The following is a 19842-nucleotide window of genomic DNA, read 5'->3' as shown; positions in this document are numbered from 1 at the left end:
GAACTAAGAAACACAATTATCTGTTAAAAATTCAAGTTCTAATAAAAGCCAAGCACGGGCGTAATTACATCAGAGCGTAAACCGATTCAATTAATTTATTCGTAGAAGTATTTAAAGGTAACGGTTCTTATGACATTTTACCATGTACCAGTTCGTGGTAGCTGCTAATCAGTTTGTTATCGAGAAAAATGGTCTCTTATTGAGGTTTAAAACGATCGACCTACGACGAGATTTAGTTCCTTTCAGGGGGTAAGTTTAAATCCCTGCGGTCATTTTAATCGGACAGTGTCCCCACTCTAGTCACAAGGGGTGTAATCTTTGTACTTCGTGTCAGGCATCTTTGACAATATATGGGCTCTTTACGGTCCACTCAATGATAGACATAAAGTATGCCTCTTTCTTTCTCTTTTCTATACTGTTGTGGATAAACCAGGGGCAAATCTCCTCCACGAGATAAGCCCAATCCTGACGGTATAGAGTAAGCCATATAAGGGTGATAGAAATTGCCCAACAAATGAAATGTTTTGGGAGAGCCGGGAAAACATTCAGCAACAACCCCCCCCCCCCCCCCCCCCCCCCCCCCACCTTCTCCCCATCAAAACCCCCACGACTTTCCATATCCTTATGGTTTGTTACGCAGAATACGTTAACCCAAGCTCCATGATTCTCCAAGGAGCATGGAGCACGAAATCAGGCATTTTAGTCTCGCCTTTCAGTTGTGTAGAGCACTTTCCCAATTACTGACTGTCATTTAAGGATCTCAGGTCATAAGGACTTAAGCCTTTTTTTCTTTTTTTATCTTAACTGTGTTGAAACTTGACAAGCGACGTTTTCACGTTCAGGAAATTCTCTCACAACATCAACAAGATTAACTGGACATATTCGCCCTGCGACTTGGTTCCGGTTTGTTCTAGGGCCTCGAGTTACAGTCACCTTTTTTCGCAAAATTTTGAATCGCGAGTCTCAATTTTCTTCGAAAGAACTTGTTGATCAAAGGATTGCTAAAAATAATAACATATGGTTCTCTTGCAGTCGACAAAACCGACACGACCATAACAAATAACAAAAGAATTAACATTATCGAAACTTCACGAAATCATGTAAGCGTTGGGATTCGAATAGTGTTACATCTTCTGAAATGTTTTCCTTCGAAAACAAAAGAGGCTAAACATTTTGCAGCGCTATAGTATCTATTTTCAAAGTGACCTTGAAAGTGCGAGAGCCCCACACTTGAGGAGTGACATTCTCAATAAATGGACCTCAAGGAACGCGCATTTTAAATTTGATAGCGTCGATTAGTCGGTGAGAAAACAGCCAGTTCCTAATTTCATTCGCACCCTATAACTTGTCACGACACTCCTGCGCCATAGCGGGTGCTTTTTACGCAGCGTTCTCCATGCTACGAATCAAATTTAACGTCAAATCAACGGCAGGCAGACCCGACTTGTCACAAGAACAGACAGAGGTAATGCGAAATCAGATAAGCGACCAGTTATCACGAGAAAAAGCACCGTTCTGTTAGGAAAAGCAGCTATGTGTCGGGTAAAGTTTCAAGCGCTGAGCGATTTCTGAATTTAGCACGGCCCGCAGGCACGAACAAATCGCGCTTTTCCAACAAAATGGTGTGATCTTCTCAGAATTTTAAATGCAGATAATCGTAGATTTTGAAATCGTGAAGGATTTCGGCTATTTTAAACAATCAAAATCTAGCTTATCAGACCATTTGATCGCCAACGATTCCTGTAACGTGCCATTGGCTTACGATACAAATATTTTAACCCTTAATCCAGCTCTGAGTTCATTGATAAACTCCTCATTGCCGGCTACTGATCGATTTAAATTGAATTTTCGTCAACCGAGATTAACACAAGCTCCTTTATTTGGTTTTTGAAAAGGTCAATATGGTGTACTGTTTTTTTGGGCTTAAGGTATTTCTCAATCGTGTGAGGTATTTTAGAACCGTGGGTATCACTTTTTCCTCTCATCGCGGAAACATCTGTATAAAAATTTACCCTTCCATTACAAAGATAACAAGGAGTCGATGAACAGAAAACAAACTACTGAAATTGTTTGATCTTTTCTTTTGGACTCGAGCGAGAAATATCCTCATGAAATAATACACGAAGGTTTTGAGGCTTGTAATCTTAGATACCTCGTGGCTTTAAGACTGTGAGGTTAACGTTCTCGCGCCGATTGATGCCCAATATCCGACCTTGTGGAAATTGCATTTCCTTTCGAGATGTTGAGGTCAACGTGGCCCCATATTCATACGATAATTGTTATCCAATCCTTGCTACAGTTTTGCAGTGACTACAAGTAAATCCATGGTCTGTTTCATGTCCCTTAATACTCGGCATATTGTAATGTTGTTGACAAAAGGGTATTTGTCATTTTAATTGAGTACGTAGAGAGAAGCGTTTTGGAAAGCAGAAGGTCCTTTGATATCACTGAAAAGCCTCTGACTTTATTAATGAAATCGGTTGCCCAAGACTGAGAACTGAAATGATTATATATAATAAACTGTATTGCGCTAGGAACTGAGTGAATTGTATTGGCAAGGAAACTTTTAAGTAATGATTGATGTATGGTACAATCGTTCAAATCATGGTCTACCCAAGGCAATTGAGCCGAGATGAAAGGGTTGACCGTGGAGTGTAACTACAATAGCATGGCAGATAATTTCGGAAAGGCTCTCGGCAGTTTTGATTAAAGTAACACGAAACCAAGGACTGACCATTGGGAAGCGTGTTTTTTTACTTGGGATTGAGCAATGGAAAAAGACTACCTAAGAAGGAGATTTTTCTTTCCTCGCTAGCATTGTCGACTACTGACAGAGGTCTGTCTGATAAAGAAGTACGTGCAAAGTTTCAGGACAAACCAAACTCTTCCTGTCGACTTATGGTCGTTTTCGCTTCCGTGGTCTGATAACACCGTTATTCTTCTCAAGATATTGAGTCAAGCCAGTCATATTTGCTAGAAGGTAGGATATCGGGTACTTTAGGTTCGCTTGATGAGCACCAAAAATTGAATGGAGAGCCAAGCTACTCTACATTTCCACTAGTTATCATTTTTATGGTTCAATCGAAGAATTAACTAATGCCGAATACGAATGCCCATGTCACGAAGTGCAAGGACGCATCCTTCGGTCCTCTGTATTGACTTGTTTGAAAATGCAATGTTGCCGATGTAATCGGAAGGTTTAATGTGACAAACAACCGAATTTGAATCGCGCCATAAAATACTCGGAAATCAAGGTCTGATAAACACTTGTGACGATCATTAACAAAGACGAAGTAAAGTCAGGATATCGGCTCAGAATGACTCAGAGAGATTTTGATGTTTGGATTGCGGCACTGTAAACCTCGCTTACCTCAGTCATGAAATACTCATCTTCGCTTATAATTTCCGCACCAGCGTTTATCGTGCTTTTTGAAAGTGATTGAAAGTAAAGCTTGATATCATAAGTGGACTAAATTACCGTCATAGCCAAGGAAAAACCCAGACCACTTTCGCGTTGAAACTGGACTTCTTGAGGACTTTCCCACGTTGCTGTTTATGAATGACCTTTTATGCTCTGTATCATGGTGGTTCTAACTTTTGAATTTGTAAGTGTCATCCTAAGCTGTGACCATTTAAATGAAAGTTATTAGGCAGTACTTTCCTGCCCTGATGTGGTGCTGTTTATGCTGTACAAGGTGGTTCTTACTTTTGAGTCTGTGGCTGTAATCCTGAGATCATGGTGACCATTCAAATAAAAGCTACTGAGCATTAGTTTCCTGTGGCGTTGTTTATGCTGCACGATGTGGTTCTATCTTTTGAGTCTGTGGTTGTAAACCTAAGGCACAGAAGTGTGACCATTTGAGCAGCATTTGAGCATCGCCTTCATTTGGCGCATGACACACATTACTTGGATTGTACCGAGCCAGGGTAACCTTGAAAACAAAACAGTAAATTTCAATTGATCTGTTACCGTTCTGGGCAAATCTGGGTTTAGGAAGGACGCCGCAATCTTTTTACATGTAATCCCAGTTATGACTCATTCCTGTCATTTGCAGACGGGAGAAGAACTCGTCCTAATGTGTAGCTATATGGAAGGTTGGCTTACACTGCATTTGTAACCACTGTATAGGCTTGATAATTCGCTATATCACCTCCCTGACGCAGTATCTTACTTACTCCACGAGCTTACCACCCCACAGGATACCTTTGATTCTACTTGCATCCCACCAACCGGGAATCTTCATTTCATCTTCATTTCATGTACAAAATCAGGTTACATATTAAGCGCTTTTGCCTGATCTTATTGAACTCAAAAACAAGATTGCAAAATTGAAAACATGCAACATCCACTCATATACGTAGGCTAATCGGTCAGTAAGAATACTGAGAGGAACTGAATTGCAATTTAGAACGGAGCAGTTTGGCTTCTCTGCGCTCGCTCAAAAATAGTCAAGATCAGTCTATAAAGTCAAGCAAAGTTCGTGTTCTCACACGCGCCACGCGATACAGCGTACAGAGCCTTAACATCCAAGGAATCATTCTAAATTTGGTAGGATTTCACATATTTATCTAAAAATCATGGAATAAATTGGGATAAAAGGACATCCGCATTGATAGAACATCGTGCTAAGTGCACTGTTGGGAATTTAGCCAAAAATGGTAGCGTGTATCAGCTGTTTCTATTGCTTTCATTGAAAACCACCCGTGGTTTAATTTAAAAAAAGACATTAAGCTAGTATTTCAGGAAGGAAATAAATGATTTATCGGTCGGGTGGTCGAGCAAAGACATTACATCCAATAAGTCCTAGTCGAATTTATTTTCCTGAACTATTAATGGCGCGAATAAATGTTGATCGAGCGAATCACACGATGGATCCTTTCATAAACTTGCTTCCGCTTTCTCTCATGTCACTTCCGGTGCGTCCGGAAGTGATTGCAAGGGATCATGTACGACCAATCTGTACTCTTCACTTTTTGTTCAAATTCATTCAATGATATTGTCTGAGCATCGTTTGCTTTCAGATTATTATAAATAAAGAGAAAGTTTCATTGGACTTACTGAATGAATTGGATCAAAATTCAAATATCGTTACTGACACTGTTCTGAAAACGAACCCTACATTGAGCAAAGGGTGGACAGGAGTTTCCGGTGAATGACCACCATTGTCCAATCGCATCTTTTCGGCCAACAGTCAATGAGAACTTGACAGAAGTGGCCTGCAGTTCAGACATATTTTCTGCATACTTTTCGCGTAATGCTCTACGGTAAATAGGACAGCAGTCAAATAATAATATTAACAATAACAATGAAATAAATTTAATAAACACTAACGACAACAACGAATAAATAAGATAAAAAATTATATGAGAATTACAAGCAATTGTCACTGAAGCTTTGTGCATGACATATAGTTTTGGTAAAGTTTAACTTTAGCATTTTTCGTATTTATCAAAAGTGCTGACTTCATCTCCAGAAGATTAGGGATTCTTTTTCCGGCAAAATTTTGCAAGAATATCATTTTTCATTGGGTTAACTGGACGGAAGCATTAAACATTTTTCCTCAAGTGGAGCTATTCTGCGTCTTTAATTTTTTTTTTTGGTAATTGCATATTTGCCCATTTACAACTATATTTAGGCAAATACGCGATTACCAAAGAAAAAAATTGAAGACGCAGACGACACAAACTTAAAGGTCTTCGCTGCCAACTGCGTCTCGACTCTCGAAATCCCGAGTTTCCGTTGATGCTATAATTTATATTTTATATCATTTGTATACGACGAATTTGCTCGAACAAGACATCGTGCGATAGACGATAACTCTTAGTTATCCTTGCAATTTTAAGCCTTTAACCTTTAAAAAAAAAACAGTAAGATATTATGCAATCAATAACGGAGAAATTCAGTTTCTGGAGGCAAAAGGCCATCATGAGCCTAAACATTTGTAAATTCTTAAGCAATATTGATCAAAGATTGTCCCGTATATCTTGCTCAAAGTAATAGAGATAATAAATTATGCAGTGCTATTCAACATTCATGGCTTATTTCCAGGCCGATCTGTTAGATTTTAATGCTCTTAAATTCTTATGGTGAATTAAGGATGGCGCAGCCATGAATCATGAATGTGGCCCGGATTCGACCTCCACATGTGGTTTAAGAGTTTGTTAGTTCTCTATTCGTCTCCAAGAACTTTTTCTCCGGGTACTACTCTGGGTTTTTCTCCGGTTTTCCCCTCTCCTCAAAAACCAACTTACGATTTGATATGAGTCGATTTGATCTCTACACAGTGTCCTTACAGTGTCCTAAGGTAGCGACCCCCGTGCTAAGTACAGTTGGCACTCAAATAAAGATATTATTATTATTATTATCATCATCATCATCATCATCATCATCATCATAAGTGTTCAGTTCATTAGCCTGCAAAGCAGGGGTATTTTTGTTTTGGTAAGAACTAATGGCCGACATCTTGGATATAGCAAGAATAATGGAGGCCTGAGGACAGTCAAAAAAAAATGCACTCGACGAGAGGAGGACAGAATGAAAAAAATAGCGGCCCATTACGAACTTCAGACCTTGAACAAGCGTCAGCCTATCAGTTCATGAGACTGTGTTTCTTCTTCAGGGGCCTACTCCAAACCTTGGACCTGGAGCACTTGGGAGTTTTGTAACTTGATAGATAGGACCTTCCGTAGAATGTGTACTGTTCTCATCAATGGTGTCTTTTAAGTTTCCCAGAGGTTAATGTTTCCTGGAATTTCTCTCATAAGCTTTTCTGCCGAACGCACCTACAACCACTGGGATTTTTTCTATTTTCATCTGCCACATTCTTGGAAAGCTTTTCGGAAACCTTGGTGGAGGTATTTTTATCAGAAGGTATAGCCACATCAATGAGAGTACATTTCTTATTCCGATTATCATTATCATTCGATTCGATTCTCTCCAGTTGTTCCACTGGGTAATGTTTGTTGTCTCTCAGCCACTCCCCGTAGCTTAGAGACACAACACTTTCCTTCACAAATGAATGAAGGGGATAGTTTCTAAAGAAACTGTGGGGCTGCGTCGGTGAGGAAGTAGTATACAAAAATTTGGTTTTATCTGATAAAACCAAACTTTCCGTAACAGGTGAGCAGTTCCAAGGATGGCCGATAATTGTACACTTCCAAGGAAGTGAGGTACATCTAGCTTGCCAAACCAGGTCTTTGCACCTTTTAATATGCTTCCAAGAGCACCAATCACGATAGGTATTATTGTGACTTTCGAGGCTCCATGAATCCTTCTGATTTCCAATGCTAGTTCTTGGTACTTTTCAACCTTCTCCTCTTCAGTTCTGGTGATGTTCTGGTCCGCTGGCACAGCTATGTCAATAAGTGTCCATTTCTGTGTGTCTTTATGCACTAGAGTAATATCTGGTCGATTATGTTTCAGCACTTTGTCTGTGTAGATAGTCATGTCCCAGGTAATCCTCACTTCTCCATTTTCTGCGGTTGGCAAGGGTTGATGGTCATACCATAAGTGTACCCGCAGGGCTACCTTGTCGTGGCGCTTATAATACTCTCTCTGGTAAATTTCCTTGACATATACAGTTTTGCAAGCATTCTTGCAATCTTGTCGGTTTCTTAAACCAGAACCCCTGAACAAGATCGGGGCCGGCTGCCTTCCAGTTTGCAATCTTGCTCACTCCATTTCTAATATCCTCCACAGTGATGCTGATATCTTCTTGCACCTCTGTTGTACTGAGCTCCACCTCTATATCCTCTAGCCAAGATGCTCCCTCATTGTGACCGACTTCGTCTGACCAGATGTTGCTCCAGAAGGAGGTTGCTTCTGTGTGATCAGGTAACACCGTTTCTCCTCGTTCCTTTCCATTTAGTGTTGTGTAGAACAGCTTCTGATTGGTTAACAGGTGGTTCTGTTTGAACTGCTGACATCTGTCGTCGTATCTTTTGATCTTAACTCCACCTGCCTTGATCTTGTTTCAACATACCTGAGACATACAAAGTGCCTCTTTCCTCAACGTGATATTTTCTTTTCAACCTTTCCCTCTCTCTTTGTTTCAGTCTCATGTTTCCTCTTCGGACTTCCTCAATCTTGCTCAGGTCTTTTCGCCAAGTTTCGATATTCCCCTTAATCCTTCTCTTCTCGAATGGCTCTTCAGTTCTTCTCCCTTTCCTCCCTTCTCCCTTATTATTATTATTTTATTATTATTATTATTTTATTATTATTATGATTATTATCATTATTATTATCGCAGCCAAAAGATGAGCTCAAGGCTAACTTTCAGGCTAAATTCAAACACTTTTTGAGGGTGGTCGGAGAAAACGTTTGCAGAAAAAAGTTTGAATGTAATTTAAAACGAAAAAAACAAGAGTTAATACCAATTTTTGGAGGAAATTGGAAAAGCTTATAAACATTGCTTTTTCAAATTATGATACTTTCGTCCATAACAGCATCCCAACCCAGGGGAGACAGACCGGCCACACTGCCTACCCGACCAAGGGAAAAAAGTAATTAGCCAATATCAGAATACCATAATACTTTTTGTTTGTCCCTGTAAAATTTTTGCATAAGCATTGTTTCCAGTTTAAAAATAAAGCAATGCTTATGCAAAATGCTTGAGGCACAAGCAAAGAGCATTATGGTATTTTTGATATTGGTTAACAGGTTTTGGATAGCTTCCCTCTTATTGGCGAGAATTCAGAGAATTCAGCATACTAAAAATATCTTATGGGCTCACTTTACAGGAACACCAATGCAATCGTATTTATTCCCCTCTTCCTCATTTTATGGAATACACACCTCTCCTCAAATCACTCAAATAACTTTATCAAAAGGAGATATGATTTACTTTTGAGTCATGAAATTGTTTCCAATTTCATTCCTCTAAGATCACCCTGGGTTCAGGCCTGTCTGATTCTTACGACCTGACCAAGACTGACAAAGGGTTGATTGACTCGTTCCGAGTAGCGTTTGCAGTCCTTTCCACCTCACTGTCAATTTCTTACAACGGCTCTCGCGACTGGTTCAGAAAAAACTCAAAGGAAACAACGGGGCCTGCACCTGTGAAATTTAAGCTTTAAAGCGCTGAGTGGTATCAGGAGTCTCTTCCCATAATCGTTAATGCTCTGCGCATATGACAGTTTCCATGTGAGACTTTACCGAATCGAAAACGGAAACTGCAAGAGCTCTTTACTACATTTCCCAACAGTCCGCTTTAAACCAAGAGGGGAATAACGGCTGGTCACCCAAAAGATATTGCAAACTTCAGCCGCACTTTGTGTACTGATGTACTTAATCAACAGGCTCCTTAGTTTCTATTATTTGAAGTGACAATTTACTTATGGCTGGTCTCATATTTCAAACTGACAAAGAGCATAGTGTATCACACTCCCTTGTCACTTGCTGTCAAAGATTGAATTGTTGCTTAAAAAGAAACAGTATCTGTTTGTCACTAGCAAGAAAGGAAGAAAGTGTATACATTCAGCTTAGGTGACCAAAGAAGAGCCTTTCATGAGGAAAGTTGTTTTTTTTTTTTATGTCAAAGCATTCAAAGACGTTGCAGTGGAACCCTTCAAAAATTCAAGACTCGATTGAGACTCGAACCTATGACCGTGTGATAGCTCTGAATATTCATTTTCAATGCGAGGTGTCAAGTTCTTCTTGCTTCATCTGGTTGATTAACTCGCTGGCGAAATGTTAACCCAGAAGAAATAAAATGGTTTCTCCGCTTTTCGGAGGTTTTCAGGTGACGTCACGCCGCCATGCTGGTGGACGAAAAGAAAAGATCTTTATTAGCTTCTTTTGTTCGTCCACCAGAAGTCGTACATTTCTCTATTGTTATTGGTGTTCCTAGGGGTTGGTTGAAAACATCCTGATGTTAATTCCGGCAACTGAGTAATTCTCTTCTTCCACTAGTTAAAAAAATCACTTTGTTATCTTAAGTCTCATGCTAGCAGAGCTGAACACATGTGCTCCTCTTATTGAGGAAACTAAAAGTCGAATCATTTGTTGGTATTTCATGATGGAAGAACCTGAGTACTCGGAAAAAAATTACGGGAAGGGAGCTAGCAGACAACTAGCACATTCAATACTTACAAATGAAGCCGAGTCTGGGAATATGAAATCTTGAGCACATAGGTACCATGCGAGCAGTTGGCTTCCCGACAGAAAAACCACTGCGAGCAACCGTTAGTTTCTTCGAGTGAGCCGCCGTCCAGCGCCAAGGATTTGAATCTGTAAAACGAGTTAGTAATCTTGTTTTAGCGCTTGCGCCTGCGTTCAGCTACGTAACTGCTGCGTTTGGGTGAGCCTGCTGTTTAGTAATTCTATATTTGTCCCGCGAAAAAAGAAGTGACGTCAAATGCATCACGTGGGGTGTGAGGTATTTCGCACATGCTCGATGGAAAATCAAACGGTTGTTTGCAGTGGTTTCTCGGCTCTCGGGAAGCATAGGAGAAACCAACTGCTCGCAGGGTAGCACATAGGTGGAACGAGACCGGCGTTCTCAAACCTCTGTTTCTGTCTTACTCTCGCTCGTGTTAGCTTGATTTTTTGGGGTAACTTTTTTTGGAGTTCATTTTCAAAACTGATGTCAGTTCAAAAAGTGCGGTAATTGTCAGTCGCAAAATAATCACATTTTCGGATACCAGCCACAGATTTTTTAAAACATAACGAGATCAGCATGATTACACCCACTACCCTCCAAAGGTATGAACCATTTTTAGAGCTTAAAAATCTGCACCACTGAAAAGTACTGCTCAGTACCCAATATTTTATGATTTGCACTCGCACACGCAAAAGAAAGAATTACCTTGCACAGCATGATAAACAGCACCACAGGAAAGTACTGCTCAGTAGCTTTCAGTAGCTTTCATTGATGGTTACACTTTAGGATTACACCCACAGAGTCAAGAGATAGAACCACCTCGTACAGCATAACAAGCAGCACCACAGGAAAGTACTGCTCAGTAGCTTTCATTTGAATGGTCACACTTTAGGATTACACCCACAGAGTCAAGAGATAGAACCACCTCGTACAGCATAACAAACAGCACCACAGGAAAGTACTGCTCAGTAGCTTTTATTTGAATGGTCACATTCAAACCTGGTTATTCAAAGACCTAAGGTTGTGGCTTTTGTTTCGAAAGAACTTTTATTTTAGGAAACATTTGCCTTCTTTACTTTCACATGAAACTCACTAAACCATCGAGTGAGGTCAACAGAGGTCTTGCCATCACCTGTAAAAATAATCTTAGCAACGTTTCACTTTTTTTCTTACGGGGAATTTAAACAGGAAAGTTTTTGTTTGCAAAAAGAGGCACTTGTGAAACTGAGAACTTTCGAATGCGAAATATGAGTTTTACAATCCTCTCAGTCACAGTTTTATTTTCTGCGGCTATAGGATTACCGTCTCTATGAAAATAATGGAGAGATCTAGAGACCACGGAATGGTCGAACAGTTGTTCATGGCGGCGATGAAATGATACTGAACAAATTCAACAGAACACGCAGTTGCAATGGAAGGCATGCTGTTGATCTAAAAATAGAGTGACTTTTTGGACAGAAGTCTTTTTATCACGGTCTCGTGTATTACTAATGACCTCCAGATCCAAGACAATGTCACGTAGAATAATGAAGTCTGCTTTGCAGCAGATTAATGGAACGAGTTTCATTACAGTGACTTTTCATTGTCCCGCACGTTTCTAGTTTCTGATATTATATGAGAAGGAATAAGAACTCTGAAAATGCCTATTCGAGACGTTTCAATATATGACTGACATATTATCGCGTTTAACATTTCATCGGATTGACAATGATGGGCCGAAATTTAAAACAGCTTGAACAAACAACCCACGCAGCCATCGTCGGAGAGCAACAATGTTGCTACATTGGAGGCATAGTGAATCCTATCTTACATTTGCCTTTTAGAGACAAAAAAGACAAAATTCCTTCAGTGATTGTTCGGAGTGCCCTCCTTTCTTGGAGCCTTTGAAAACTGTTTTATTCAAGAAGATGATTCAGTAGCTTTTTCAACGACTGTGACCCCTCAGAAAATCTGTGATAAGCCGGACTTCGACCTAGTTCTATTGCTAATCCTGACCGCCCAGCGATGGATTATCAGGGACAAAAACAAATTTCGATTCCTCCTCAACAACATTCCGATTTGAGTGCCAACACAGTAAATCAGGAAAAGCTTAAGAAGCTGTCCCTTAAAACTCATGTTGTTTATCGACTTTCGGTGTTCTCCACCTCAAACACGCGCCTAGTCTTTCTCTTGCTTTTGTGTCTGCAAGCGAAAGTTCCAGGTGATACCAATCTGACTGTATTCTGGGAGCAAAGCAAAATTCGCAATCTCCTAAATGCCATATCATGAATGTTATGCTAAGAAGGAAGAGACAATTTTTTTATTTGAAATTTCCGAGGACATACCTATCTTGGAAACTGAAGGGTGCAAACCAAGTGTTGCCCCGCCCATCCATGGGAAAATGAAAATTATAATCGCAAACTGTTATTGTCAAATGGTTAGCTTTGGTTAGCTTCTTAAAGTCAACATTAGGAGCAATTATTTCGGTAATTATCGTAGGGGTAAAGACGTCAAACGAGAATCTCTGCTAGTATACTGGAGTTACTGTGAAGTTGGACTTTGACCAGGCTAGAGAAGTACTTGAATAAAGTTCAAAATTTGTTTTTTTTCCTGACTTTTAAGTTTCAACATATTATAAGAATGTTCTCGCGTGTCAGTTGATAAATGGAACACTTTCCTCTGCTCTGATTTATTTTGCCTTCATTGTGTTTTTAGCGGCGAAAACAACAAGCTTTTAGTTTGGAACAATAAGACGGATTATTTATACACAAAAATTCTGTTTTGATGTAAAATGTGCTATATACTTTAATATGAACGTTTATAGACCGTATTCATAAACGGCGGCCAGTAAATTATTCTTTTGTCTATGTGCTAATCCTCCTCACTTTGGAGCAAAAATTCTTTTGAATTGGTTCGTGCTAACGAGGCTAGTGAGGATGATTAGCATAAAAACAAAAAAAATTGTATTACTTAGCATTGCCACCGCATTGCATTACAACATGGCCGCCGTTACGTCGGGTGAAAACCCCCAATAGCAACTTGACCTTGAAAGTAAAAGGAAGGCAAAAGAAAATACGTAACGCGGGCGTCACAAGTTTTGTTTAAAAACGCCGTAGAAATTAGTTAGTGTTCGTTTGTATTGGTCTAAATACAACTTATTACTGCTCGATTCATGTTATCATCCGCGCTTCGGATTTACGCCAGTATCAAGGAAGAGAAGAAGGGAACATTTACACTCGAGACACACTCCTCATCCCGAATGTTCACCACACGATACCGGGGAAGTATGGGGCGATAGATGCAGTTTCAGACAGATGCAAAGGCCAGCTAAAGGAAAAGAACTTTATTTAAGTGTCAAGTCGTCTAGCGCTGGAGTACTAATAGGGGAAACAGTAAACTGAAATCATCAAATTAACGCAAATCAAATCAAATGTTGGTTTTTGAAGAAGGGGAAAACCGGAGTATCCTAACACCTCCTGGTGCAGAGTAGAGAACCAGCAAGTCAACCCACATATGACGCTGAGTCTGGGAATCGAACCCTGGCCCTAACATTAGTGGGTGGCGAGTGCTGTCACCACTGCCCCATCCCTGCACCTGATGTGCCATTTGAAAGTGATTGATAGTCAGGCGTGGTACCCGTTGTCGTGTTAGGACTGGTTGCTTGTTAGCGGTTGTTGGAGAGGAGCAAATTAACCGGAAGACTATGGTCTCGTCAGTTGTAACAAAGAGGCAAGTAGTACAGCAGCGCCTCCCCGATCTCGAAGTGACATCAGTTCTCATTGCTGTGATGGTTGGTCACTGTTGGGATAGTAACTCCCATTTCGCTTCTCTGTGGGCATCTGAACTGCAGCAAGATTTCACCCTTCCTCTCCAAGTGTTGGTTTATCGTGAGTTGTCTCTCTACTCTTGAATTTGGGCTTCTCTACACAAAGCCGGCGTGATCCCCATTCTCGGCGGCTACTGGAGCCATTTTCCCAAACCAGTGATTGTCGTCTCTCTGAGTTGCACATATCTCCTGCCTAATTTAGTCCCGAAGGCGCACTGCCGCTCGCGGATCGTGTTTTCAGATTGTATTTGCAGAGTTTACCACACCAAAGTTTCCCTGTCGTTCAAGAGATGGTGAACTTTATCCGGTTAATGTCAACAAAATATGGTATATCACAGCCCGCGAGCAAATATACATGTGTGCTAATTCGTATTTAGCTGTAGTAATATGAGATTTTTCCTGATAGAAATGTGGAAAATGTTTCACAAGGAAGGCCATGCCATAAAATTCTCCACGGTAGCACCATCCGCATCGTTGTTTTCCAACGGACTTGTGCCCCCCCTCCCCCCCCCCTCCTTCCCTCTGGGGAATTCAGGATATATATACAAGGTTGATATAAGACAACAATTCCCTGGATAAACGTAACTCTATAAAGATTCCAAAGGACCAAGAAGAGAACTGGAGAATTAACGTATAACAACAGAATTGTGAGTAATTAATGGAAACTTGTCGTTTTCCAGCTAAACAAATGAATGAAGGGGGTAGTTTCTAAAGAAACTGTGGTGCTGCGTCGGTGGGGAAGTAGTATACAAAAATTTGGTTTTATCAACGGAGTTGATAATGTAAATTGCCTACCGTATAGAATTCTAAAAGCTGACGTTTCGAGCGTTAGCCCTTCGTCAGAGCGAATCCTGTACTTGTCTCCCCCTTTAAGATAAACCATAATTATGATGGGAATTTACTGCAATAATAAAGCTCTTGAAAACTATATAAATAATCTAGAGTAGTCATGTACAGTTGAACGCATCAGTGATCATCATCATAAACGTCAGCATTACTTTTTTGATACTGCTTGATAAAGTCATGATGCCTGAACAACTAGATACTAGACCCAACTACTGTCCATTATTCGTGAAAGCTGCCTTGTTCAACAAAGATTTTTAGAAAATCGAAAGACCATGTTGGTTAAGCCTGCGCGGGAAGCGTTTCCGTTGGGTTTCACAGACCTCTCTTCATTTTTGCTCGGTCAAAACATCGAAAAAAACCCGCTTCGCATATTACTCTTCTGTGCCTCACGGAAACGCTTGCTACGCAGGCGAAGATAGTTCTCTTGGCAAATCTTTGTTGGTGACATCGGCTTTTTCCTTGATGTTCCTCGTGGAGCTAAAACTAGTAGCCGGAATGATATGCTCAGTGACCACGACAGGTTTCCTACACAGGAAAGAAACAGAAAAAAGCCTTAAGATTTGGTGTCAAATTTTTCTTGTATGTAACAAAACAGATGGTATCTTGGTCTTTTGTAAGCACCTTTGGTCTGTGCATTTCGAAAACAGACATCAACATCACCAATAAAATTCAATTTATTACACACCGGGTGTCACTGACACATTTCATTTCTAACATGAGAAAGACAAATTGACTTTAAGCGTAAAATATCGAAAGTGGGCGGAGTACTAGTACTTCTGTCATCATCCTCATCATCATCATCATCATTATTATTATCATCATTATTATTATGTATATAGGTTTTTCTTACGAGTATTAAAATAGTTATTATTTTAAAAAAATATTATTATTATTATTTACTTATTTAACATGCAACTGCATTAAACAGGTAGTTATTATTATTATTATTATTATTATTATTCAAGCAGGTATGTTCATTGTTGAACCAAAGCTAGGAGCCTTAAATTGTCTGTGGTCATCACGAAAGGACTATTATTTTGTACAGCCCGGAAAAGGAACCCTTTTTCCTTAATTTCAAGGACTCAATTAAACGTTCTCGAAAATGTATGATGCAACGACACAATATTTTATATTCCCTGCTAGCAGTGGTCTCTCACGGCGACAAATTATTTGTACCCGTGAGAGACCTCTGCTATTAGAGAATATTTCATATTACAGCCTCGTGTAAATGCGCATGCTTGCGGTGACAAGGCCAAAAATAGGTTATCTGTTTACAGGACTCAAAAAACAAAGTCGTTTTCATCCTTGAGCACAGAACCCTTTCGCTGTATTTTGTGTCTGAAATGACACCAGTTATCAGTTAACTAACACTAAAAAAGTGGGACCGTGAAAGTCTTTTCTATGGTGAAATTGAAGCCTCCTAAATATATCTAAAACCGCAACTGCTCATGAGCTGTGCGGTTTTCGCTACTTCAATACGTCGCGATCCTCAAGGTCGTAGACTAATAGGCTATTGATGAAGTGGAAAGGAATCTCAAAAAGAAATGCGTGTCGCGCTGGTGTTACATAATTCCGCACGTTTTTCAGTCGGACTCGGTTAAGTCAGTCGGTGTAGGGCTTAAATACATTGTGTCCGGAGCATTCGATTCTGTAGGTCTCCTTTGAGGAATCTATCGACAGTCTAGAGAGCAATTCCAATCATAATATTAACACAAACAACATAACGCTCTGCAAAATTTCAACAGATTGCAAATGGAAGCGACTTCGACGCCACAAAGTCTGTGAATGTTGCTTGAGTGGCATCATTTTCTGCAATGGCTGCGCAATGAAAAGCATTACTGATAACATGGGTGTCTTTAATTTCCAGTAAATATGTTTAAAAGCGAGAACACTCTCAGCAATAGACGGGATCGACTTTCACTTCCCATTGACACCGCGTTAAAACGAATACATACGCGGGTCAAAATTATGTTTTTCACGGAAAATTTTCACGACGGAAATGGCTGATAATGGCCTGTTAAACCCTTGAATGCGCAAAGTTGCATGCGGTCCTGCCGCTTTGAGGCATAAAAGGTATTTAGGGACAATGCGAGCCCATCTCAAAACGATTATCTGGCTGTAAAAGGAGCCAACATAAAGTATCTGACGTTAATTGATAGGGGTCCGGAAATAGACTTGTTCGAGGCAAAAAAAAAAAATCCTCTTGCACCTGTCACGTGACTCCAAATGCCACTTGCTGGTCAAAATAAGATGATTTTTGTTTTTCAAGTTATTTATTCCCATTGAGTTAACAGGTTTGCTCTAAATCGTCGGCGGAATCTTCTGGTGAAGATTTTGCTCAGGAAAGAATTAATAAAGTGTGTTTGTCGGAAAATCACAACTTGAAGAACGCGTATTTTGTGGAATGAATGCATTCCGGCGAATGTCGAATAACCGCAGATTAATTTTTGTTGAATTAATATTTACTCTTCCATCGGGATTCTTCAGCAGAACGTGATTTATTTTGAAAGTCAACTTCAACCGGAGTTCTTCATTACAAAGCTTTTAGTGGCGATGTTGTTGGTCTAGCTTTCGGATGGCTCGAGATAACACGAGGCCCAATAATGCATGCCTGTGTGCCTGTGTGTGGTCTTCCTAAGAATGGATACGATTGGTCAATCACGAGCCATCAATGGTGACGTTAAACTGGGAGCACTGATTGAGGATTAGCTTTCACAAAAAGAATGACAATTGAGGATCGATTTTCATTTAGCAAACAGAGGGAATGTGCCTTTTGCGAGCAGTTGAATGGCTATTAATATGGATTATGTCTTGAGAACGCCATGTTTTCGGGTTGTGGTGTGTTCTTTGCGATCAAGACACTCCGCCATTTAGAATTCCAAGTCCTTTCTGCCTTCCTTCAGGACAGCACGAGCACGCCTTGAAAAGGATCAAAGAGTCGGAGTTATTCATACGCACCCGCGTGCTTAACCAGCTTTTTTTCCACTGCTCGATATGAGCTATTTTGCGGCGAGTATCTCCATTTGGGCAAAAGATGGACTTCGAGAAATCGACCAGGTAAACAAATATTAATAATCCAACGCTATTTAGCAGGGCAGTCTGCTCTCATATTGAGCATGAATCGCCCGAATCATGTGTTCTCTGGCCTTCCGTCTTGTTTACATTACCTTTGCGAAGGCTTGGCGTCGAACATACAGGAACTGCCTCTAAACGAATGCTTCAACGTGACGAATTGACACCAACGGTGCATTACAAAATTACTGACTTCCTTTTCATAAACGGCCGGTGCCAAATCGGCATCGCGTCTTCCTTGTATATAATCACACATAGCGGTCTGTTACTTTTGCATTCAAAACCCTCGAAGAACCACTTGCCTTACGATTTGCCACCAGGGAGGTCGTTACCGTCTTTTTACGGCGTATTGACCTTTTGCAGTTTTAATGCGACTTAGGAGAAATTTTGTCCTTGCGGAAGTTTGGCCAACCTTACGCAAATTACGATGTACAGAAATTTTAACCTGATACCTTTTAAGCAAGGCAGGTAATCTTTCGATATTTCATGGCAACGTGCGTTTTGTGGTTAGACCTCTTATAGGACGTCCGCTCTGAGACGGCCCACGTTAGGACTTCGATACGCAGATATATAAAATCCGGCATTGCGAGTTTTTTGTGCTTCTTTTTGGAGCCTAAATTTCTGTTTATTTTCGACGATTTGTTCTTTGTCGTACTTTGTTTTTGCATCGGCGCCGGAATAACTTCCCCTGTGTTGGCGGCGTGCTTTTTCTGTTCAACAGTAGAGATAAGAGTCGCCCACCGACGTACAACTTACGACAGTAGTTACATTCTCGAAATCTGTTACGAATTTCGCATTGTCCAGAACACGCAAATCCCTGTTAATACGTCGGCTCGGAATGGCAAGATCAAAAAGGTTTAAGCTAATATCACGCAAGAAATTTTAAAGTAATGATCTTTTTTATGTAATGGTTGCACAAACCTCGCCCTTCCTGACTTGATGCTTGTTATGTTTTTAAAGACTTGGCAGTCTTGTCAAAGATGGGTGGTCCAGCGAACACGTGCTGTTTTTCTTTGCTTTCGTACTCAAAGGAAAGATGGAAAAATAATCGGGAAAGATGAAAATTATCTAGATGGAGACCTTTTCAGTTCGTACAAATGTTACAATCCGTGCAATTAAAGCTGACGAAATGAACAAACCAACAAACTGCAACTGCACTGAGTTGGCTAATCTCTGCGATCTTTAGACACGGAAAAATTAAAATCATTGTAAAACTAAAAAAGTTCCCGTTGATACATTCTGAAAGGTTGATAAATAAATTTAATGTTGTTTTCCAGGGCCATGCCAGAGGTAATAGGAAAGCTTTGCTCGTGCGCTCGGCAATTCAGAGTGTTCTCAGAAAATTTGGTGGGGTTGCCCAACGGCATTGTGGAAAAGTGATCATGGTTGGTTTTATTCCTCTGATCGTCTTTGCGTTTGGACTGACGAGAGCAAAACTGGAAACGGATGCGGAGAATTTGTGGATTGAAGGTATGGAGGTCTCATGTCGGTTTGTTTTTAGAGCCTAAGGGAAACCACTGAGGCAAAGTGCGGTTCTTTTGCTGCAGTTGGAAGATAAAAGCAGTGTTGAAAAGTATGCTGTGCGACTCAGTGGCTTTAACGCAAATAACCAGTCAATCTCGTTGTGTTCCTTGTACAATTAAGTTAACTTTCATTTGAGATGGATACTATTATTTCTTGACAGCTTATCAAACCAGAAATTTTCACCCTCAGATATAATAGTTCTAATCAGGTTGAGAGTAGCAAATTTCAGCTGTATGTAAAATTTGAATGGCTAGGGACTGAAATTTATCTCTAGAGACAAATTATTCTGTGCAACATAAAAAATAGGAAAGACGTGTCATTGGAATGGTCAGACTTCACATTTGAAGGATTTCTGCCACAAACTTAAAATATGAGACTACCATGTACACATTGTAAACAACACTACTGGAGAGCACTTGCGAGAGTCTTTCACTTTGTCACACGTGATTCTCACTTACAGAGTCAAAAGTAGTAGTAACTTTTATTTGAATGGTC

The 19842-nt window shown here is 40.2% G+C and overlaps 1 protein-coding gene across 3 annotated transcripts in view; it reads left to right on the top strand.

Moving 5' to 3' along the window:
• LOC137974021 (protein patched homolog 1-like) overlaps positions 1-19842 on the top strand; it is a 71029-nt gene that overhangs the window by 15222 nt on the left and 35965 nt on the right. Inside the window, exons 1-2 of one of the 3 annotated variants that reach the window (XM_068820944.1) lie at positions 1315-1465; positions 19101-19293. In XM_068820944.1, the coding sequence (XP_068677045.1) occupies positions 1397-1465; positions 19101-19293 (262 nt within the window). In that variant the 5' untranslated portion in view covers positions 1315-1396. Of the gene's footprint in view, positions 1-1314; positions 1466-16548; positions 17809-19100; positions 19294-19842 lie in introns of those variants that run through there. The other 2 variants (XM_068820945.1, XM_068820946.1) reach the window with 2 other exon arrangements.

This window comes from Montipora foliosa, chromosome 10 (assembly GCF_036669935.1).
Source record: "Montipora foliosa isolate CH-2021 chromosome 10, ASM3666993v2, whole genome shotgun sequence".
Lineage (NCBI taxonomy): Eukaryota > Metazoa > Cnidaria > Anthozoa > Scleractinia > Acroporidae > Montipora > Montipora foliosa.
This window is presented reverse-complemented; position numbering and strand designations above follow the sequence as displayed.